Genomic DNA, 25,126 nt, shown 5'->3' with positions numbered 1-25,126 from the left:
TTGATAACAGGCACTGAATTGATGGCTGAGGTTGTCTCGCCACACAGGACGTATTCGATGAGTCCGAGCCGTACTTCAGTTATTGACAGTGGTTAGGCCACACGGAGTGCTTGTGCACTTCATGTCGATTAATTCGATGTGTGCTCCTACCAGTCGAGCTTATCAAGTAACCCGATTGACCCAATATATGTTCACCATGTATGGACGCTACTGCTTGAATCTAAGGTACCAAACTCACCAGTGAAAACTGTAACATCCTGGATTTTCACTATTTTAGATTTTCAAAAATCCATCAATTTTTATTTTTTTAATTTTATTTAATTAACCTAAATATTACTTAATAACCATTAGCACTCAATGTCAGTGTATACAGGGGTGGTACCAGTAAAGAGCCACGCCAGTCCGATTAATTAGCCGTAGGAAGCCAATGAATCCGCCCGATCACTTGAACATCAGGTGTAGTGTAACGTCCCGCCCAACCAGAACAGTTTCCTGGGGCGTCCACGTAGGATTTGCCACAGGACCGTTCATTTAAGCCACTCGTAGTGAGGTATCATAAATAAATTAGACCAAGATTAGCCTAATTGAATAGGTCAGACGGGTCCTGATAGAACCTGGTACGGGCCTCCAAGCCAGATGGCCGTTAACACCTAGCGACAGCCCGTGCAGGCTATACCGCGACACGGGAAGGTCAGAAAATTATAAAAATTTAGGGGAGCATAGATCTCACTGGGCTTGGGGACCACCGCGGACCACGGACCCAGTAGATACCCAGAAGTGGAATCTGACACTTGCCAGATGTGCCCCACTAATGCCAGAATTGAAATCTGACATGGGTAAATAAAATTAAGATTTAAGACATTTCAGCCGTCGGATTTCTTCATAATTTATGATGAGGGTCTAATGTATTTTTCTACGCCCGCCCATAAAATCTGGGTCCCGATCGTGGCACGGTGACCGTTGATCGCGAATTGGACCCGTGCGACCAAACCCCATATCTGATCGTCCATAAATTTTTCATGGCCCTTCATTGGGCCATGGAGCACCTATCCTATTAGTTTCATGGCCAGAGGGCCACCAGAACTACCCCGATTCTCCAAACAAGCTCTACACCGCTCGTTGGTGGGCCACTAGTTCCAAAACTATAGAATAATGTCCGTCTCACTAGGCTTGACATCCATCGCGAGAGTCGGACCTAAGTACTGCCTAGAACCGCTCAACTTGAGCTAAAGGATGAGTGCATGAGAAGTGCAAATACCCTAAAGGAAGAAGCTGAAACTTAAGTGAATTGGGTCATTCACTCTTATGCAAGTTGAGAGTTTCGGACCGTCGGTTTTTTACCAAACTTCACATGTGGAGTAAGAATATTTTCCTGCTCATATCCGTATAACCGCGGCCCCGATCGACCACCGGTGACCGTTGAACAGACTTCTAATCATATCCGCCAATCGGTGCATCCAAATGGCGGGCCGATCATATCCATGCTTAGATCATCATTAGGGCCAACTATCCAACGGTGGGTGCCGACTCCTACGCCCTGTAATGGCCCCCAAATGGTAGAAACACACTCCCCTAGGGCTAGTATAGTGAAAACTCATCCCTTAGGGCCATTTACACCAAACCTGGCACTATATAAAGGCCTTATTTGGGGCACCCCCTCCCCCATACGAATTTGCCCTAAGGAACAAAGGGAGAGAGGAGAGAAAAAGGAGAAGGAAGAGAGGAAGAAGAGAGTGAAGGTGAGAGTGAAGGTGGACTGTAGGCAAGGTGGGACCCAAGGGAGTTCAATCTTCCACCTCCCTACCTCTTCTTCAAGGAAGAACCCTCCACCACAACCACACATTCGCTCTGTTGATCGTCTAGGTAAAAGCCTTCATCCCTTTTCTTGAAAACCTTGAGTTGAGGAAGGATTTGCTTAAAACTCTAACATGTGAATGGTTGCTTTAGGGATTCCGGCCGTCCGACCCCAAAAGCCCTCATTCCTACGTCGTTTTCCAAGCCTCCAACGATCCATAGGTGCGGACTATCATCCTTAGGTGGCCTAGCACCAATTATAGTTGGAGTTTAATAATTTTGTTTGCTTGGTATGTTGTATGGAAGAATCTAGAGGAACCTAGGGATGACATATTATTGGAATTGTATGAATTGCATATTTATTTCTCTTTGATGTTAATCTTGCCTCTCTCATGATCTAGTGTATGGATGATTACATGCTCATGTTTGGTTGATTTCTTCTTCTCATATGTGTTGCTTCACCTTGTGTATGATTCTTTTACTCTTATGTATTTGATCCCTTGAAGTGTAGGAAGTGCTTAACTTCCTCACCAACCCACACCACACACATACACCTTGTTCATGATATTAATAGTTTGCTTGCTAGAGAAATTTGAATTGTATGTTGGGCAATATGAGAATATGGTGTTGAATATGTTTGATGTTACATTGGTAGTTGGCATGCTATGAGTCACTATTTATACCCTTGGGTTGGTCAGGAACATGAGGAGAGCAAAGGTGGTTTCGTTGGTAGGACCACCTTGAGACTAAACCCATGGGTTTGGGTGAGTACGTGTGGGTGGCAGTAGTTAGGATACATGGGTCGCTTGTACCCGATGTCATTCCGCCACATACTTGCCTGGGCTCGTGCGGTTTAGTCCACTGGCTGACCCACCTGGTTTGTTAACTTGTTTGCTCACAATATGTATAGAAATTGGAACACCGTACCACCGTTGTAGCCCATCGATACCGAATGGAATATTGATCCATAGTCTCGTGAGTTGGGCATGGTGGAATGGGACACTGTGTCAGAGCTGTCGGCGTACGCTGGGGTGACGCGCCTCCCAGTAGTGACCGCGAGCGATCCCACATTCAGCACCCCCCATGTGCTTAAAGTCGGGGATGGGGGAAACCCGACGGGGTCAAGGATCGCGGGGTCTCACCTCACACATTGGGGGCCTTGGCCTCACAACTAGTTCAGGGCATTTGATATGTGGGGTGTATCAGATTTCCAAATCTGCTGGATGAATGGACTTAACTAAGAACCCGGTTAACATCATCATTACATGGCATTAGCTAGGTTGGAGACTCGGTAGTCGAGGTCACTCTGAGGGAGTGTTGACATATGCGATCGTTAGACGGAGTCGATCAAGGGAGAGTTGTGGTGAGGGCATACATCATATCATCCACCATGCATATGCATTAATAAGATTAGTTAGGTATTTGTGAATGATTGCTTTTCATTAAATTCCTATTATAACTGATGCTTGTTGCAACTTAAGACTAATAGCACCCACTGAGTTGATCACTCACTCCCACTCTGGGACGGTGTTTTAAAACACCAACCAGACCCGTTCATAGATGCAGGTGATACAGATTTCGTGGAGCCTGGCGATGCGAACCTCGAGGAGGAGGACGAGTTCCCTTACTTCCAGTTGATGAACGGGGCCCCGTCGGATCAGTAGATGGGTCGTTGGATCGCCAAGCAGCGGCTCAGCTTTATTCCTTGGGACATGCCATTCTTTTTGTGATTTTGTTGGGCGTCACCTTGTGCGCCCGTTTGTATTCTTTTGGACATGTATATATATAGGTATAATTAATTTTCAGTAAACTTGTGTGGTTGTGCTTCATGTTCTAGGAAATTCCAGAATGCACATTTAGACTGGATTAATCGCATATTAATGAAAACTAGTTATAAGTGACCCCGGGAACTCGGGAGTCGAGCGTATGCATGACCTCCGATTTTCAGGGCGTTAACAAAACCCCTTTAACCTTGGTACCTCGATCCGCTAAGACTCATGAGCCAGGCATGGTGGTATGGGACACCGTGGTCGAGCTGTTGGCCTACACTGGGGTGATGAGCCTCCCCGTAGTGTCCAGTGAGCAACATAGTCTCGTGAGCTAAATATGGTGGTATGGGACACTGTATTCGAGCTATCGGCCTACACTGATAAGGTGATGAGCCCTTTGTAGTGACCTCGAGCGTACACTAAGACTGCGTAGAGGCAACGAGCCCTTACGTAGCAACAAGAGTACACTAGGCCTACACTGATAAGGTGACGAGCCCTTTGCAGTGACCTAGAACCGTATCATCGTATGAGAATTACTAGGACTGACGACCCTAGAATGGATCATTGTTTGGGAATTGATATAAGGGAGGTACCTTAGCTTCCCAATCCTGCTGTATGAAAAAGACTAATAAGAACTTGGTAATCATATTCATGCACCACATTGCATGTGCCGTTTGGCGATGTGTAGAGAGCACGAGGAAGTGACTGACATGCGCGACCGTTAGATGAAGATCGCTGAGGGAGTACAGGCGAGGGCATGCATCATTTATTCATACCATTCCTGCATTAATCAGAGTATCTAGGGATGTTCGATTGTATTGCTTTATCATTACTGCTTGACTAAATTGATAACATGTTAACCTTTGCTTTATTGTTCTACTGAGTTGATCACTCACTCCCACGTTACGGGACGGTATTTTAAACACCAACCAGACCCTGTTGTAGGTTCAGATGATGGCGTAGGTTGCAAGGTGGAGCCGGACTTTGAGGATGATGAAGAGGTATTCTCATACATGCAGTATTCAGGCAGGTTCTCGTATACCGTTCTGAATCGACAGGGCTTCAAGGTAATACTTGTAGTGGATTGTTACATTTTTGATATTTTGTATTTTGAAACCATACACGTAATTATTGACCTGACAATGCATATATACTTTGGGGACCTAAACTAGTCTATCAAGTTATACATATTTGTTTTAGTCTTCCGCTTGCGTATTATAACTATCCCTAGATTATATTTTGCTGATTTGGCTTAATCTTATTCATGTTTTATACACTAATACAGATAACATTTAATCATCATTAAATATGTTGCATAAGTGATGCATTGGAACTCGGGAATTGGACTTTTACTCGACTCCCGATTTTCAGGGCGTTACAGCATTGTTACATAAAGATCAATAGTTCGTGAGTTTCGTGGCAGTGTCCAGATTAAAAGTTACATCTAATTTATGGTCAATACTTCGAACAATAATTTCTCCCTACCTGAAATGAATTTCTTCGATCTAGACAAGCCTGGGGTCTAGTTACGTCATGCTCTACATAGGATTAGGCTCAGGTTTGACAGTTCTTTTGGTCCAATCTTGCCTAGAATGTGTTTGTGGCCCGCTCTATATCAAATTATAAAAGATGATTGAAGCTATTCGATCCACGCTCTGCTCTTACGACCTTCTCACATGAAGCTTATAGGAGGACAAGATCCTAAAAAGATGAGAACATTTCACTCTTTTCTTTGAAACTTTTTCACCTGGTCTTCAAAACTTTTTTGAGTGATGGAAATGGAAAAAGATATTTATAGTCAAAAGATCTTAATATTTTGGTTATTTTAGAGTAGGTGAGGAGAAAAATAACACATGACATGTTACGAGTAGCACTTCAAAGCTGTTGAACATATGACATCTCCCCATTTGGTGGTTAAAGTGGCAAGACATATAATTTAGGAAGAGTAAATGTATAAAGGGGTTTTCTTTTCAAGATTTTTATAAAATGATTTGGAATTGACTTATGGCAAGGAGAAAATGATAGAAAATTCATAAATCTAAAGAAATGATGTTATGACCAGGTTATTATCAAGAAATAGAAATTCGATTTTCGCTTATGATCTTTGACTTAATCCTGACATCTAACTCATTGCCCATTGATTATGGAGACACTTTGTAGCCATTAGAATTATTTTTTTTTAAACGTGGGACTGGATTTTAGATTTCTGCTTTTACTAAGTAGCACATTTGACCTTATTTTGGAGTTCAAATGGTTTGCATTAGACTTAAGATAACATTAGGAATTATTTAAATTGACTTATAATGACTTACGTGTGCTTGGCCAGATGCATGTTGGGTGATTTAATGTGAGAAGGGGTGTTCCACAACAGCCCATGTTCATCCATTGGGTGAATCCCACCTCGTAAGTCCCTTAGTCGAATCAGGCCGATTAATGGTTTAAGTATCTAATGTTTAATGGATGACTAGATCTTTTTGATTGCCCATTTGTCTTCAAGGGGGTGACAAGCAACCTTAAAAGCTTAAGCTGTAAAAGTATATAGGCAAGTAACAGATGGCGTTAGCTTAGCAATATTTTTGCATAAGTTCAATCATAGGCCCTAACCTGAAATGTTTGTTAAATCCAAACCATAAATCTAGTCAACCTCCTCATGCTCACCATGTTGTTGATGTCTCAAAACTTTTAGCAACAGGGTTTGTCGATGCCATCAATAGGCCATTCGATGTCATCGAGAGCTATTAGATGCCATCAATAGCTACTCAATGCCATCGAGAAAAATCCAAAAATCTCATGTTGGTTGTTGGAACATTTTAGTATTATGCTCGATGACATCAAGGGTGTTTGATGCCATCGACAGTCTGTCGATACCATCGAACGTGCATGCAGAGTTATACAAAATTGCATAAGTGCGTGATTTGTTTCCTATTTCGATTGTGATTCTCATAGAGGCTATATATAATGGGTGCAATTGAGAATATGGTGTATATCGAAGCTTTCTAAATCATTCTAAAAGGGTTTCAACGGCTTGTAAGTGAAATTTGAGGCTTTTTTAATCAGATAATCTCTATCTCTTATAATTTTCTACTTTCATGGTGCATTACTATCGCTTTGTACTGTGATTTTATTTTTTTTTTTTCCCACGAATTTTTCCACGTTAAATTCAGTTTGTTTATGATTGGATTTGATTGATAGGATTGGAGTACTTTGCTTGATCCGCGGTTCCCCAACACACCCTCCATATGAAGGACCATCCCATTCCAAACACTAGTGGGGCCTCGCATCACGGAACAATATATAATCATGCCTAAAACCTATGGAATGGCCCGGAATTTGTGTCCCTTGATCCTGGTGGAGAGCACTTTGATGATTAGACTGGATACCATTCACATATATAGCACGGTGGACCCCAAATTCCATATTTTTGGTGAGAGTCTTCCTCCCCATTGTGCTCCATTGTTCCCCTTGGTGTGGTCCACCTGTGGGGGCATCTAATGGAAAGATTGGACGGCACTCACACATCACGGTGGACCACCGCTAGTATAGCAAATAGGTTGGAATCGAATTTTAATTCATGAACCGTGGGTCGAGCTCCTGTTTGAATTTCTGGCCCCTTTCGTGGACCACGAGGATTTATCTGACCGGCCCATTTAGTAATCGGGTTCGGCGACCCGACCAAACCCGATCCATTCGCCTGTGCCCCCGGCACATGTTCAGAGCAGTCGCCTCCTCTACGCGGACGTAGATTGCCTGTGCCCCCGGCACATAAAGTTCCTGTAGTCGGAAGCTACGTGGGACCCACAGTGACGCCCGTTACAAATCCACTCCATCTATCAGTTTTGCAAGACCACAGTAGGATAAGAATCTAAAAATTTAGGTAGATCACAAACTCATGTGGACCACACCATACGAAAATTCATGGATTGAACCACACCCATTGGAAATTTGGTGGTGGTCACAGATGTTTTGTATCAGGATGAATTTTTTTGTCCTATTGTTTATCTGAGTGGTAATAACCCTATGAACGGTTTGAATAACATATAAGCATCATGGTCGGCTCCAGGAAGATTTCAACGGTGGATGCTTCCATTCCTACTCTTTGGTATGGTGTGGCCCACAAGAGTTTTTTTCTTCTGCCTGATTTGTATAATCCAGTCCTAAAGTGGTCTTGAAAAATTGATGGACAGAGTGGATTTGTCACGGGCATCTCTGTGGGCCCCACACAGCTTCCGAATACTGGAACTTCCTGTGCCCAGGCAATCCGCGTCCCTCCTACGCACCGGTGAAATGTCCCACCAGATAAGCACGTGTTCATCCAGATTATTGGGCGGACCGAGATTCGTGGGCCCTACCAGGTGAACGGCTTGGATCTTAATCTCATATCTCCCTCCCGGAAACGGATTGGCTACTCCCCGTCCTACCAGCCAATGGCTGATGGTCGGTGCTCTGTGGGCCCCACCATGATGTATGTGTTTCATCCATACCGTCCATATATTTTATAGATCATTTTATGCTATGAGACCAAAAATGAGTTATATCCCAATTTCAAGTGGACCACACTACAGAAAACAGTGTTTACTGAACGTCGACCATTAAAAAAATTTTGGGGGCCATAAAAATTTTGGATCAAGCTGATATTTGTTTTTTCCCTTCATCTATATCTGTATGACCTAATCAACAGATCGGATGCCAAATAAACTGTACAGTGGGCCATAGGAGGATGTTAATGATGGATATCCAATCACTATTGTTTTCCTGTGGTGTGGTCCAACTGAGATTTATATCCATCTCATTTTCCAATTAAAAATCTAAAATGATCTGAAAAAATGGATGAACGGAATAGATGAAACACATACATCATGGTGGGGCCCACAGAGCACCTACCATCAGCCACCACGCTCGTGGCAGGGGGAGTAGCCAATCCGTTTCCCTCGCTCCCCCCAAAAACTCGTTTTTCCCATGTTCCACATCGCCAATTCAATTAAAAAAACAAGAGGGCATGTTATCTTCTACGGCTAGGAATCTCTATCAACTCTCCAAAGATTGCAAAACCATGGCAGAAGCCAAACAGATCCTCTCCCAAATTATCCAAACGGGCATTTCCAATCACTCTTCTTCTCTCTCTGCAATCCTCTCCTTCTCCGCAACCTCACCCCAAGGCGACCTCCATCTTGCGTCTTTGATCTTCGCCCACATCGAAAAACCCAACTCCTTCGTCTGCAATTCCATGATAAGAGGATTTGCGAGCTCTCGAAACCCCGATCGAGCCCTTTTCTTCTACCTTCAGATGAATCGTGAAAAATCCATCGCCGATAAATTCACTTTCCCTTTCGTTCTCAAAGCTTGCGCTGTTCTGCTAGCCGTAGAGGTCGGTAGATCTGTTCATGGGAAGATTATACAATTGGGTTTTTCTTCGGACCCTTTTATTTGTAGCGGTTTAGTCCGAATGTACTCTGAATTCAATGAAATTGATGTTGCTCGGAAGCTGTTCGACGCAACTCCTGAGAGGGATTTCGTTCTCTGGAATTCGATGATTGGTGGGTATTTGAAATGCGGCCTCTTGGACCCTGCGCGCGGATTGTTTGACAATATGTCTGATAAGAACGTTGGCACATTCAATGCAATTCTCGGGGGGTATGTGAGGTTTGGGTGTCTAGCCATTGCTCACAAGCTATTTGAAGAAATGCCCGAACGAGATGTAGTGTCATGGAACACAATGATTGGGGCCCATGCAAGGTGTGGATCCGTGGGGACTGCGCAGAAACTTTTCAATGATGCGCCTGTTAGAAATGTGACCACATGGAGTGCGATCATATCTGGGTTTGCGCAGAGCAGTCGATTCCAGGACGGGCTCGAGATCTTCAAGGAAATGGTGCTTGAGGGTGCCAAGCCTAACCAAGCCATATTGGTTAGTGTACTCTCTTCATGTGCTCATCTTGGGGCTCTTGAGCAAGGCATTTGGATTCATGCTTATATTGAGAAACATGGGATTGAGGTGGATGATGTATTAGGCTCTTCTCTCATTGATATGTACTCGAAGTGCGGTTTCCTACAAGGTTCTAGGATGGTGTTTGATAAGATTGTCAAGAAAGACGTTTGTGCATGGACTTCGATGATTTATGGGTTTGCCATACATGGGCATTCCCTTAGAGCCCTCAATCTATTTGCCGAAATGGAGGCTGTGGGGATTAGACCTAACAATATTACCTTTGTAGCTATCTTATGTGCTTGTTCTCATTCAGGGCTAGTTGACAAGGGGCGAGAGATCTTCAACCGAATAAATAGATCGGATCACATGAGGCCTACAATTGAGCATTACACTTGCATGGTCGATCTTCTGAGTCGGGCAAACCTCTTAGATGAGGCTCAGGACCTTATCAAGGCCATGCCGATGGAGCCAGATGATTCTGTCTTTGGGGCTCTGCTAAGTGGGTTTAATATACACAGGAGACGTTGTTTGGGAAATGAAGATGTAGGGAAGCAGATTACAAAGCTACAAACGGCAGATAGTGGGGCTTATGTACTCATGTCAAATATGTATGCTTCGATCGAACAGTGGGACGAGGTTGCAAGGATGAGGAGGATGATGGTGGGAATGGGAGTGAAAAAGAATCCTGGTTGTAGCTTGATTGAGGTAGATCAAGTGGTCCATGAATTTTTAGCTGGAGGTAGGTTGCATCCTCAATCCATAGAAATATATGAAATGTTGGATCAGATATATAGACAAATTAAGATGCAGTGCTTTCCAACACTGAGAAAAATAATCTAATTAGCACAATGCACATGAGTTACCTTTCAATATGTAGCTATAAGCGATTCCGTGTCGAAATCTCAAATAGCCCTAGGCCCATCAGTTCAACTCCGGACCCAAACCAACCCGAGCCCGGTCATCCAGTGGCACCCCTAACCATCGACAGTTGTCCAAATTTGAAAACTAAATTGATTTGCTGATTGATGTTTGCTCTTAATTGGTCTAGTCAAATTACTTGATTTGCATTGCCTTAAAAGGTCGGTTCGGGTGATTAACTCTTAAATTTGTGATCTTACTCATATAAATTGACCTTAAGACTACAGCTAATTCCATTATTTTATATCGTTTTTTTTTTTTTTTTCTAAATACCCCATTCGTTGAAAACTAATTTTACCCTTGTTTGAGCTAATTTCCAAAATTCTCCCACTTGGGGCATAACAATAAGTTTTTAAGACTCAAACAAGTTGTGTATGATTCCCTGAGTCGACTCAGACATGGTGGGACCCAATGCAGTTTTAAAACGGCCTAGCTATACATCCTAGAGGAGAGGGTGAATAGTACTATGCCAAATTATAATTATAACAGCGGAATAAAATAAAGAGAGCCAAATAAAATAAATCAATTCACAATGCTGAAATAAAATTAACCTCAATAAACAAGTATTTAGAGGTTGATACGAATTCAGTTCTAAGGACAACCTTATACTATAAAAACCAAGGGTTTATGGCAGGACAACCTTATTTCTAGAACGTCCTTTGTATCAAAAACTCAATCTGAAGAGAAATAAATAAATAGTAAGGAATTGAAATAAATTGCAGGAATTTAAATCTAAATTATTACAACATTCCATACACTTGCTTGAAATGTAAATTTTACAACATTTACATCTACACATACATCCCACAAACTTGAATGATAAAAGATATAAAACTTAAGCAAGCATTCAAACCACAAGACAAAGAATTATAGTGGTTCACCTGTGTGTACACCAACTGTTTCACAACAACCACATAGAATGCTACTCCACTCCAAATATCCTCAAACAGGGGATATTAGCGTTCACTAACAAAATAGGTTTCACAGGTTCACCTAAAACCTTCACAATTGTGTCTTTTTAACTTGGGCTTACACAATCCAAAAACTCACACTTTTTGAGTTTTCTGGCTCTCCTCAGATAACCACACAATGAGATTTTTCTGGCGAATCTTAAACAAAAACCAAAAGAATAGAAATTTTACATAAACGTAAAATACCTGGATTTCTCCTTTCGTAGCAACCCGGAAGAACCAATCGGAGTAGAAGTTCGAATCAACGTTCAATGTCCAATACTCACTTAAAATGGTTCTAAGTTTTAATTGATTTTAAATTAAATCAAATGAGCTAACTCTATTTGATTTTGATTCCAAGAAGAAGGAATTACAGAATTTTTCCTTTTCAAATCAGATTGGAATGTAGATTAAAATCAAATAAAAATAAGCTAACAAAAGGAAATATTAATTATGCACAAAGTAGCTTAAAATGAACACTAACTTATCTCAAAATGGAGCCTTGAATTTCTTTGAATTGAGTTATGAAATTCTGAGATTCGTGCTCAATTTATAGAAGCAGAAATCACGTCTACGACTGGTCTTAGGGAAACTTCGACTGGTCGTAGCTTCAACGACATTTTGAATTTTTAAGCGCGATCTTTGAAAACCGTTCTACGACTGATCGTAGGGTGTCTACGATTGGTCGTGAACCACCTACGACCGGTCGTAGATGACCCAGGACTGGTCGTAGACCGCATGAGTAGGTCACTGTAGTTTGAGTCGAGGACCCACGACTGGTCGAAGTTCGAGTCGTGAACACACCTACGATCGGTCGAAGGACCTCCGGGATTGGTTGTGAGCTAACCAAAAAATTTCAAAAATCTTCAACAACTTAGGACTAGTCATGGAATTTCTTGGACTGGTCGAACCAGTGCTAGGACTAGTCGAACAAGGTCCAGGACTAGTCATAGAACAGACCAAATTCATATATAAACATACAGTTAGAATTATGTATCCGAAATGACCTACCCTAAGGTCAATCTAAAGTCAATCATACCTGGGACATGAAGTATGGACATTGAAACTTCATTCTATCAAATGATTGTTGACCTTTGAACTTTACAAAGCTTGAGATCTCTACTTGATGTAGCTTGATCTTGAGATCTTCGAAAGCTTGACATCAAACTTCAACTTGAGTTGCTCTTGAGTCTTGAAATGTACTTGAGTCTTGTACTCTTTAGTGATGTAGCTCTAAACATTGATGTTTACAGTACATGGCTTGACTTGGCTTGAAGTCGATCATTGTACTTAACTTGAAGCACTTGTGAAGCAGTGTCTGGAACATATATAACAACATACAAACATAAGACACAAATAGAGTTTTGGCACAACAAAATTTGACAACCAAAGGAGCATGAGACCATAGCACTTACAAGTTTGACACTGCAAGTCATTAGATTAAAACAATTCAAGCCGAGTCACGACTCATCTCAGAATTGAACAAGTTAGCTTGAGTTGCCAAGCCTTAAAAACATGCTCAACAAATATTGCAAAATGTTGTTGATGTCTTAAATCTATAAACAACAAGGTCTGTTTATGCCATTGAAGTGCCATCGAGTAGGTATCAGTGCCATCAAAGTCCCATCAAGAAAATCCATAAATTTCATGTTGGTTTTTGGAATGTTTTGGTGTTGCTACTTGATGTCATCGAATGTGTTTGATGCCATCGACAGATTGTCAATGCCATCGAAGGTCCCATCAAGAGCGCACAAAATTGCATTAGTGTGGGATTTGTTTCCTATTCCGATTATGATACTATATTATACTATATATATTGGGTATAATCGGAAATTGGGAGGGAGTAGAAGAGTTCTAGGGCTTTCTAATTCGTTCCTAAGGGTTTCAAGGGCATAGCTTGGTCTTGTGAAGTGGATTCGAGAATCGGTAACATTCTGTCTCTTGTAACTTTTTCTTTCATAGGGCAATACTTGTCACTTTGTGCCGTAGTTTTACCGCAAGAGTTTTTCCATATAAAATTCAGATTTTTTGTGTTTGAACTTGGTTGTGCAATTAGTGGTACTTTGCTTGATTCATCTTTGTGTGCTTCTGCAGCTCTCCAACAAGTGATATTAGAGCTAACATTGGGAAGCAAATCGAATATGAAAGCAAGCTATCAATGGCATCTAATCTGAAGTTTGATGTAGAAAAATATTCCGGTAAAAAAACTTTAAACTACGGAAAGTTAAGATGGATGGTATCCTACTTCAACAAGGATTAGATGAAGTCCTCCTTGAGAAGTGACCGGAATTTATGATTAAAGATGAATGGAACAAGATGGATAAGAAAAAGAGAACCTCTATCTAATTGTGCTTAACAGATGAGGTCTTCTACGATGTCATGAGAGAGAAAACTACAGCAAGTACATGGTCGAAATTAGAGAATATCTATGTGAAGAAATCTCTTAAGAATTATTTGTACTTAAAGCTTCAGTTGTTCAAAGAGGGAGCTGATGTTGAGGCCCTCATTAGTAACTTCAATATATTGATTTACAAATTATTGAATGTGGAGAAAATGATGAAAGATAAAGATCAAGCATGCATTCTGCTGAATTCTCTCAAGCATGCATTCTGAGTCGTTCAAGTATTCGTTGTGCACCGGTAGAACTACTATTAACATTAAGACCATTATCTTAGCCCTTTAGTTGAAGGCGATTAGAGAGAAAAATGGTGATGTGGGTACTTCTACAAATGCACTAGTTATGAGGGGGAGAAATTATGTGTGAGATAATGAATTTTCACGATCGAAATCCAAATCTAAGGACAAAGGTAAAGGAAAGTTGAAGTGCTGGAATTGTACGATGACTAGGCACATGAAGAAGGATTGTTATAATCCTAAGTCGAGAAAGGAGAATTCATATAGTTCCTATAGGGAAGCTAACACTACGGAATCCAGTGAGGAGATGAACGGTAGTGACGTGTTGACCGCATCAAAATTCGAGTACTTTAACGAAGAATGGATTTTAGATATAAAGGCCTCATACCACATGACCTCTCATCGGAGTTGGTTCACCAATTATAATGAGTGTGATGGTTGCTAGGTGCTTATGAGCAATGATAATACTTTTAAAGTAGTAAGTGTTGGATCGGTGCGTATCAAGATGTTTGATGGCGTGGAGCGTATCTTGATCAAAGTGAAACACGTTCCTGATTTGAGGAAGATTCTGATATCTCCGGGAGCACTCGAGGTACTTGGGTACAAATTTACCGGGTTTGATCGTGTCTTAAAAGTTTCAAAGGGAACACTCATAGTCATGAAAGCATAGAGAAATGGAAACATTTACGGGTTGATTGGGAGCACTTCATCAAGTGGAGCTGCAGCATTTGTACCAGATTTCACGTCTGCATGTATGTGGCATACACACTTGGGTCACATGAGCAAGCGGGGTATGAAGTTATTTTCTGGCTATTGTTTAATTCCAGTTTTTAAAAGTATTGATTTTAGTATGTGCGAGCATTGTATAAATGGTAAACAATTAAGGTTATTTTTTAAGTTTGGAAAACATATTTGTAAGGGTGTTCTTGATTATGTGCATTCTGATGTATGGGGGTCGGCGCTCGTAGTTTCTGGTGAAAGGTAGTCATGATTTGTCACATTTATTGATGACTATTTAAGAAAAGTATGTTTATTTTATGAAAAATAAATTTGATGTTTTCACCAACTTTAAGAAGTGGAAAGCGATGGTGGAAAAATATTTAGGGCAAATATGAAAGTATTGAGGACAGTTAACGGTATGAAATTCACTTCCAGAAAGTTCAATCGGTATTATAAATATAAAGGGATAATGAGGCACTACACAATGTGTCACACACCAGAGGAGAACGGTGTGGCTAAGCAAATAAATTGGACTGTCTTAGAGAGGGCCCGATGCATGATTAGTAATGCTGGGCTAGGCAAGAAATTATGTACTAAGGCTATTAACATAGTTTGTTACTTAGTAAATTGATCCTCTTTTATAGCTATTGAATGTAAGATTTTAGAGGAAGTGTGGAGTGGTAAGTAAGTAGGCTACTTGGGACTACGTGTATTTGGTTGTGATGCTTACTCTTATCTACCTTCACTTGAGAGAGATAAGCTAGACCAAAGGACTAAAAAGTACATCTTTGTTATCTATGATGGTGGTGTGAATGGGTACAGGTTGTATGACCAGGTCACACAAAAACCATCATTAGTCATAACGTCAAATTCGATGAATGATCTTTGTTCTGTAAGGATGAATACAAGGAAGAGAAAAAATTGGTTATGAATGTTCAAATAGACAGAGATAAGGCACAGGCTGATATAGAGACGCAGACAGATGTATAGGAGCAAGTGGAGTAACCACTTGTGAGAATGAATCCGTCTAGGGATCGCAGGTTACCGGCGAGTTATAAGGATGGCTCAAATGTCACATTTGCCTTCATTACAGATGAAGGGGATCCATCTGCTCTTTAGGAGGCTCTTGATGAGCTTAATGCCGAAAAGCGAGCGATGGATGATAAAATGGACTCATTCTACAAGAATGAGATGTGGGAGTTGGTGGAGCTTCCCATCGACCGTAAAGTGATTGTGTGCAAGTGAATTTTCAAGAAGAAACAAGATAGGCACACGATAAGATTGGTAGTAAAGGGATACACTCAAAGAGAATGCGTTGACTTCATTAAGGTATTCGCACCTGTGGTTAAGCAAGTATCTATCTTATTCGTATTGGCTCTGATTGCCCAATATGATCTTGAGCTGGAATAGATGGTTGTGAAGACTGCTTTACTACATGAGGAATTAGAAGAACATATTTTCATAAAACAAGAAGAATATTTAAAAACACAAGAGACAGATAACAATGTTTACAGGTTAAAGAGATCGTTATACGACCTGAAACAGTCGCCTAGGCAATGGTACAAGAAATTTGATTTTTTTTTCATGGTGAGTCAGAATTTTACCACGAATGAGTATGATCATTATTTCTATTATAAGACACTGAGTAATGGGAAGTTCATTATCTTGGTATTGTATGTTGATGACATGCTTATCGTCAGTCATAGCATGTCTAAGATTGACATATTGAAGACTCGGTTATCAAGGCCATTCGAGATGAAAGATCTGGGGACTTCAAGAAGGGTTCTTAGCATTGATATATATATAGGAAAATTAGTAGACTATTATTATCTTAGATTAAATACCTTGAGAATGTATTAATGAAGTATGGGATGGACAAGGCAAAGTCGGTTAGCATTCCCCACGCAACTCATTTTAAGCTTTCTTCTGAATAGTGTGCTAAAACAGATGAAGAAAAACATGTTATCTCTCATGTACCTTACTTGAGTGTGGTTGGCAGCTTGATGTATTCCATGGTATGTACAAAACCGGATATTTCGCATGCAGTGGGTGTTGTTAGCCAATACATGTATAACCCCGGCAAGCAATGCTAGGAGGCAGTGAAATAACTACTTCGATATATTCGAGGTATGTCTGACTACGTCTTATCATTTGAGAAATCAGGGGATAAGTTAATAGGCTATGTGAATTCTGATTACGCAGGCACTGTAGATAATAAAATGTCGATTTCCAGTTATTTGTTTGTGCTAGTGGGTGGATCAATCAGTTGAATGTCGAAGTTTCGGTTTGCGGTGACATGACCAAAGCTGAGTATATGGCGATGACACAAGCATTGAAGGAATGTATTTAGTTGAGAGGAATAATAAATCATTTGGGGCTTCGGCAGGAGGTCGTGCCAGTCAATTGTGATAGCGAAATCATGATCAATTTAGTTAAAAATTCTATTTATCAATCACGTACTAAACATATTGATGTGCATCACCATTTTATTTGACATGTGTGAGGAATGAGGCGTGACTCTAAAGAAGATTCACACAAGCGTGAATCCGGCTGATATGCTTACTAAGGTAATTCTCACAGAGAAGTTCAAGTTATGTGCAGCTTTTCTAAACTTAACGAAGGCGTAAATGGAAGACGGAGTGTACACGAAAAGCGATAGTGGAGCTATGATACATGACAGAATTAAAGATAAGGATAATGAGCTATGAAGAATGAAGATTGAAGACATGGTGGGAATTGTTGTTGATGTCTTAAATCTATAAATAACAGGGTTTGTTTATGCCATCGAAGTCCCATCGAGAAAATCCAAAATTTTCTTATTGGTTATTGGAATGTTTTGGTTTTCCTACTCAATGTCATCAAAGGTGTTCGATGCCATTGACAGATCATCGATGCGATCAAAGTCTCATTGAAGGTCCCATCGAGCACATGCACAATATTGCATAAGTGCAGGATTTGTTTCCTATTCCGATTGTGATATTATATTATACTATATATATCGGGTGTAATCGGGAATAGGCAAGGAGTACAAGAGTTCTAGAGCTTTCTAAATCATTTCTAAGGGTTTTAAGGGCATAGCTTGGGCTTGTGAAGTGGATTCGAGGCTTGTTTGAATTGATAACGCTCTATTTCTTGTAATTTTTGCTTTCATAGTGCATTACTTGTCGTTTTGTGCCTAGTTTTTTCCCACTAGGGTTTTTGTAAAATTCGGATCGTTTGTGTTTCGACTTGGTTGTGCGATTCATGGTACTTGCTTGATCCGTCTCTTTGTGCTTTGGCGGTTCCCCAACACAAAAGTGGGTTTTTTGTGAAGCTGACACCAAATAGCTAGGACTACTATGATAGCTTGATCTAGACCATCTAAATCATGTACCCGGCTACGAAGAGGGCATGGTTAAAATGAAACTAAAAGAACAATCCAAATATTTATATATGGGGTCATAGATTGACACTGTAAATGAGAGATGGACTAGAATTCATCGGGCGAAATCGGATGGCTAGGATCTCTGGATTAGTGGGTTGTTGATGTGTACGGCGGATATTGACGGTACTCGGCTACGCTCGAATTGGATGCACACGAATTGGATTGAGATGTCGAGTTCAATGAAGAGTAAAAGGCAATTATGTTTACTAGCATTCATAGCGAGGGAGGAGTCTTCAAATTGCAGTTACGTTGCTTTCAATTCAAGTGTCAAAGTAGAGTAATTACTGCAATCTCTCTCCGTCCCTCTCTGAAAAGCCCTCATAGTTCGTGGCAACATTGCATGTGCATGAGATCCGAGCCGTTCATCAGGTGGAGCTGATGGTGGACATACACTGGTTTTTTTTTTTTTTTTGTTTAAAGCAGGCCCACTTATAGAGAGTCATACGTGTTCATTGAGTATGGACCATTGGTCTTCTTTTCTTCTTCCATTTTATTTTGACTCCTGCCGAGAAGACTCATCTGATTTTTGGGCCAACGTGTTCTGGTCGTGGCCCATGATGGTCCATGCCTCACATTCACGTTGGCACATTTGCTGTGGGGACCCTTTCCACCTCACCGTCCATCAAGGCTTGTGGTGGCTTTTCAATGGGAGTTGCGGATCTGATGCGTCACGGCATAGTGTCCTGACACCCTCAGTCCATCCAAACTATTGATCTGATAGGCCTTATCAGATTGAAGGATCCTATCCATCAATCAAAAATCGGGATCATCTAACCATGGCCCAGGTCCAGGCCCATTGATAGCCTAAAAGTACCTATGTTCTGTGATCCACGATCACCTACACGTATCAACTCATTGGGGACTGTATGCTAGATGGGCCACGACAAGAATCTATATTGTATGAATGGTTCCAACCGTCAACATGTATAGCAGAACGTGAATATAGAGTTGTGGACCATTGAATGAAAATATCCAATGCTTCACATATACGCAAGAATCATCCTTTTTACGTGATTATTGGACCATGGGACATTCAAAATAGTGCCTGAATGATAACTTGTCATGATCATCTGACGGTGACAACCTTCCCATTTGTGGCCTACAAATAGAGGGTGGGTAAGAGAAGCTGAAAAGTAGTCCAGAGATTTGTGGGTAGGATCTTCCAATCTTGGAAATTCTTTGGGATATCATCCATCCAGCGTAGGATGCAACAGAACAACGGTTTGGATTATCAAAGCGTGAGCCCCACTTGTAATAATAGAAAACCAGCGTGTGCTATTCACACGTCGGCATACTATAATACATCTTCGTCCCTTTAGGGCCCAGCGTTTCGGACCGCTGAACTGGCCCAGATTAGAAGATCCTGACCTTTTTGATTCTGGACAATTTCGTTTGATGTGGTCCTTCATTATACTTTCCCTCAGGGGCCTGTTTGGACAGGGTGAAAAGGGTTTTCACTGAGGAAATGAGAAGGGTTTTACCTGATGGGAAGGTTACACCTGTTTGGGAATGCAAACCACCAAGTAAACGAGGTTCCCTTTCCACCTGTTAGGCATCTATCATGGTTGCTTTCTCTAATGTGGGGAGAACGACTTAACACGCATGAAATCCTCTCCGTCCATCAGGTAAACCACCCCATGTTTGACCTTGATCCCAAATATCAGAAGGTTTAATGGTCAGGTGGACCACTCCATAAAGTTATACCTAAACACTCTCAATTCATGCAGTATGGCCTTCATGCATGAGTTTTGAAATACTATGATTTCTGGGTAATTCTTTCATCGGGACGAGATACATCATATGAATGGGTTGGATGGCATATAAACGTGATTAGTTAGCATGGGTACTCGATTTTGATGGGTCTGGGTCCCAACTTTTGGACCTGTTAAGAATTTGTTGGGGCGCGGGTCTCAGCAGTTAATTTTGGGTCTAGTTGGGTTCAGGTAAGGTCCATCACGTAGGCCCGCTTGAAGTTGGGTCTAATTGAGTCTGGTTGGTTTTTATATAATTGTACTAGTTGGGCCTAGTACAATTATATAATATTTAACATACATTGATTACTTTAGCAAAAAAATGATTTTTCTAGTACAAATGTGTAATAAAGCCTGTTTACACACTATACATGTGTCAAAGTGTAATGTAAGATGTGCCACATATACATTTTTTGTACGACCGTACTTAAATAAGCTCAAATAAAACAGAAAGTAGTTTGTTAGATTTGGGCTCAATCTTACATAGGGTTTGACGTAATCTAGCCTTAGGGATGTTCAGTTCGAAGAAATTCATTTCGGAGGAGGAGAAATTACTGTTTGAAGTGTGGACCATAAATTAGCTGTAATTTTTTTATCTAGGCATTGTCATGAAATGCACAATCTATTGATTGTTAAGTAATGATGGTTCTAAAGTTAACCCACTTGCATAACAGGTCACGCTCATCCATTTCACAAGAAAATGTATGCTTCTAGCTCGAAATTGTGATTTTAGAAAATTTTACTATTTTTTCTAATTTCTAGTTTTGTCGTATCTCTTTATTTTTAAAGTTTTAAATTTTGTCTTTTTTAGAAATTGCTTGTAATATTGTTAGGAATGCTCCGATAAAATTTACCTAGATGTTTCTATTTTGGTAAATTAGGCTTTAGAAGAGCTTTGTTATTTTAGGTAACTCAAGAGTTTTGCTATTTCGGATAATTTTGAATTAGGGTTTGGGTTTTCTTTATTAGTAGAGTAATTGAGAAATCATACGTACATTATCCAATAAAAGACTCAAAATTTCTCTTATTTTGTAGTGGACTCAAGAGCTCTTCTTGTGGATTTAAGATTTTAATCACTTGAGGAAGACAATAATCTCTCTTATTATTTCACACTCTTCCCCCACATCAAGTGGTATCAGAGCGAGACTTTTCCTTGATTTGATGACTTCTAATAATGGCTTGAGCAATAGCCCCATGAACAGTGCTTAAGGGACAATTTTATGATCGTAACGACATTTGAAGCTTACTAATGGAAGAATCCGTAGGCCATGCAAGGATTGTAAGTGTAGATCAACTATTTGATTGAAGCTTTAAGACATACCTCTGTTCGCAATGATAAGCAATATAAGATTGACGATGGAGCTTGCGGTCATTATGTTCATGGTGCAACACCAGTGATGAATCGCAGACCATCACTTGATAATGGTAAATCGCAGGCCATCACTCTAATCGTGAGGAAGCCCTTATACACGCCGAAGGAGGAGATATATCTACAGTGGCATAACATCTTTTGAATGAAGTACACTGTGCATTAAAAGATATGTGATTTGATCATAAATGGCGACAGTAATGAAAACTTCGTGTTGAAGATTATGGTAAAAAAAAGCTACAACTGAAGACAGAAATGCACCTTCTCCATACACAATTGGATGGATTAAAAGGTTAGCAAAACAAAGATAACTAAATAATGTTGTATACCCTTTTTCATTGGTAAATATTATAAGGATGAAATAATGTGCACATGGTTGACATGGAGACCTGTCACATGTTATTTAGTTAACCATGGTAATATCATATTGATGTCATTAATAGATGTCTGGTTAATATATTTGTATTTGCTAAACATAATAAAAAGATTATCCTCCTCCTATTAAAATAGAAACCAACCCAAGGCTTTTAAAGTGGATGGGAGATCTCTCCTAACTGAACGGGGTTTCATCAAAGAATATGAGGAGACGGGGGAAATCTATGCATTAGTCATAAAGGGGGAAGAAGTTGAAACCATTGTTGCAAAAGTTTAGGAGGATTATGCCTAATGAACTTCCTAACGAGTTATCCCTATACAAAATATCTAGTACCACATTGACCTTGTCTTAAGGGTAAATCTGCCCAATTGCATTCATTATAAGATGAGTTCGAAGGAGTGCGAAATCTTATAGGGGCAAGTTGTAAGACCCGTGTCCTAATCCGTACTGTTCCGTTAGCTTCTGCGGTCCTTCCGGTCAAATTCCGGCAACCTTCGCACCATATCTGGTGTTTGCGCACGATCCTAGGCCAGCTCCCGCGCACCGACGTCGGCTTGATCCGAAAGTTGTATCATAGCGACCACGTCGTCGCCGCGGTTCCAACGCCGTGACTTGCGCACCGAACCGATACCCAGGTAAGAAGATGCCGATCAGCATTTATTCCGAAGAAACACCGCGCATTGCGGATTTCGAGGGAATCTCTACACAATTATTCCCATCAATTAACCATAAATGCAACCATACCTCAAAGTACTACACCCATTCCCTCTTTTTCCAAAAGTCCACCATTCTTTCCACCTCACCACTCCTCTTTTCCAAATTTCAACAACAACCATACACCTTTACAATTTTTTCAACCCAACCCATCACTTCATCACCTCACCTCACCCCTCCATATCTTCTTTCTCTCTCTCATTTCTCATATCTCTCCCAAGCAACTCAACCCCCCTCACGTCCAAGCTTTCTCTCCCTCTCAAGTGTGGTCCACCTTCCATCTTCCATCTACACCCTCTCATCTCTCATCCCCACCATCAAAAGTCCATCAACCTCCATTAAAAGTGAAGGTAAGGAGCTAAGGAGTCCAAGGGAGCAAGGAGAAGGAAGATAAGGTGGGTGATTTGCCATTATTTTAAACTTTAGGGCCCATTTGTCGGTGGGACCCATTTGGATGTATGTGATTCAATCAAGAGGGCCCATAGTGGCGGGGTTCCTCTATCCCACCGTATATCCCTCTTTCTATCTCTCTCTCTTCCTTTGTAATGGTGTGGATCCCACCAATATGTGCTACATCTAACCGTCCATCTACATTAGACGGTGTGACCCATCCTATTGTAGGTGATGATCCACACCATCCACCGTTTAGGTGGGCCAAATGCTTTATATATATAAATATATGTTATATTTTATATAATATATATATAATATAATATATATATTATATGTATAAATGTTGGTGGGCCACATCTACGTGGGACCCACCCTAAAAATATATATATTCGGATGCCGTCCAGCGTCCCTGGACGCTGGACGTTGGCAAGAAAAGTGTTAATGGCATGGGTGCTTACTTTAAAAAAAATAATAATAATAGTTATTATAATAATAAATATATATATATATACATTTATAAACATGCGTTACCGTGGGCTTCCCTGGCTGTGTACACAGCTCCCCAGTCCAGTGGGCCCTACTCTAGGACCATAAGACCCTTTGAACGGTTAGGTGACAAATAAATATTACAATGGGCCCTACCTTGGTCCACGTAATTTTATGAACAGTTGGGGTAGAAAATAAACATTGTGTTGGACCTTAGTTGGGTGGAAAATAAACATTGTGTTGGACCTTAGTTGGGTGGAAAATGAGCATTTTGGTGGGCCCCACTTAGGTAAGTATTGTAAACCGTACCCTCTATTAGTGTGGGCTCCATCATAATGTATGTGTTTCATCCAACAGCCCAACTATTTTGGAGATAATTCAAGGCCCATTATGGAGGCCCATCTTCATGCATTAGTGGTCCTTGTTGAGGCCCACCTTGATTTGTATTAGACCCATTATGGAGGCCCATCTTCATGCATTAGTGGTCCTTGTTGAGGCCCACCTTGATTTGTATTAGGCCCATATTATGAGGCCCATTGAGGCCCACCTTGATATAGATATGGGGCTCATGTTATGTAGCCCATTTGATGTATTTGGGTCCTTGGGTCAAGGCCCAATTAGATGTATAAAAGGCCCATTACAATGTGTACTTCATGGAAGGCCATTCCTTGGGAGCGATGTTGGTTTGACGTCCACATTGATAATGTTGGTTAAATGTCCGCATTATAGCTCTCCCTAAGGCCCACTGATAGGCCCAAACTTGTGGTAAGTAGGCCGTCTAGGCCCATCTCCATTATACCTAGGACCCATCTCTTATTACATGTTTAGTATAGATGCATGATTCATGATCATTCGCACCATATGTATGCCTGATGTGAGGAATGACCGATCATAGCATAAACCTTTGGATAGACTGTTTATGGGCTCCCTGATAAGTGGAGTTGCCCCACATGAGCGCTCGGTATATGCAGGATTGTTGCATGGCTGGTAGAGTGATTCATGCACTTGCATTCGTGTGATTGTGATTATTATATGCCCTAGCGACATCAGGGCCATAGCCTCCACAGACACATCGTGGATGGATGGAGTGGATACCGAAAATATTGTTTCTAGCATCGAGGCGTCATAGATGTCCGTGAGTGAAAATCCCTAAACCTGATGGTACCAGGGGATGACTTCAACGTCGAGACTGAGTGGATATATAAGCGTATGAGGGCTGAATACCAGGAGGTCGCGTCTCCACTGTGTCGTGGTCGGTTGAAAAGGGGTGTGGCCTTGCTCGTCTGAGGGTAGGGGGCAATACTAGGCTGAATTTGACCAGCTCGTGAATGGGTCCTCTATCGACATACCAGATAGGTATTGGCAGACTATTGGCCAAGCGGATAGTGAGGTTTCTTACGCTCACTTGGACTGTGCGGCTGGGAGAGCGGCAGTGCCATTTGGAGTGTACTAAATCTCGGTGATTATCCACAATGAGAACTGTATTGATATATGATGAGGATTGACATGCTTGAGTTGCATCTCGCATCGCATGGCTGTGTTATGGCCGATAGCATTCATATCTTGCACCGCATAGCCTTGGTACGGCTGATTGCATTCATGTGCTCATCACCATGATTCCGCATCACTCTGACCTTGCATTTTGAGTATGTTTATATTACGCACACACTTACACCACCCTCTAAGCTTTCTATAAGCTTATGCAAGATTGATGCGTGCAGGTGACGCCAGGACGCAGTCGCAGCCATAGTCTGGCCATAGTTGGAGCGTGCAGCCGAGCTTCTGGAGTTTTATTTCTTTTGTTGCATTGTATTTTCCCTTTCTGCCGCATTGTACTCAAAAGTTTTTGATCATAGTAGATTTTGTGGTGGTGTTCTTGTGGTTATTGTTTGTGGGTTATGC

General features: G+C 41.1%; 1 protein-coding gene across 1 annotated transcript; it reads left to right on the top strand.

The window, feature by feature from the left end:
- Window positions 1–8,613: 8,613 nt before the first annotated feature.
- On the top strand, window positions 8,614–15,956 carry LOC131246994 (pentatricopeptide repeat-containing protein At3g29230-like). Its single transcript, XM_058247443.1, has 3 exons — window positions 8,614–10,194; window positions 14,437–14,583; window positions 15,831–15,956. The coding sequence occupies exons 1-3, from the start codon at window positions 8,614–8,616 to the stop codon at window positions 15,954–15,956; spliced, it is 1,854 nt and encodes a 617-aa protein (XP_058103426.1).
- Window positions 15,957–25,126: the final 9,170 nt, after the last annotated feature.

The sequence above is a fragment of the Magnolia sinica genome, chromosome 5 (assembly GCF_029962835.1).
Source record: "Magnolia sinica isolate HGM2019 chromosome 5, MsV1, whole genome shotgun sequence".
In the NCBI taxonomy this organism is placed as follows: Eukaryota; Viridiplantae; Streptophyta; class Magnoliopsida; order Magnoliales; family Magnoliaceae; genus Magnolia; species Magnolia sinica.
Note: the sequence above shows the minus strand (reverse complement) of the source record. Positions and strands in the feature narration are given on the sequence as shown.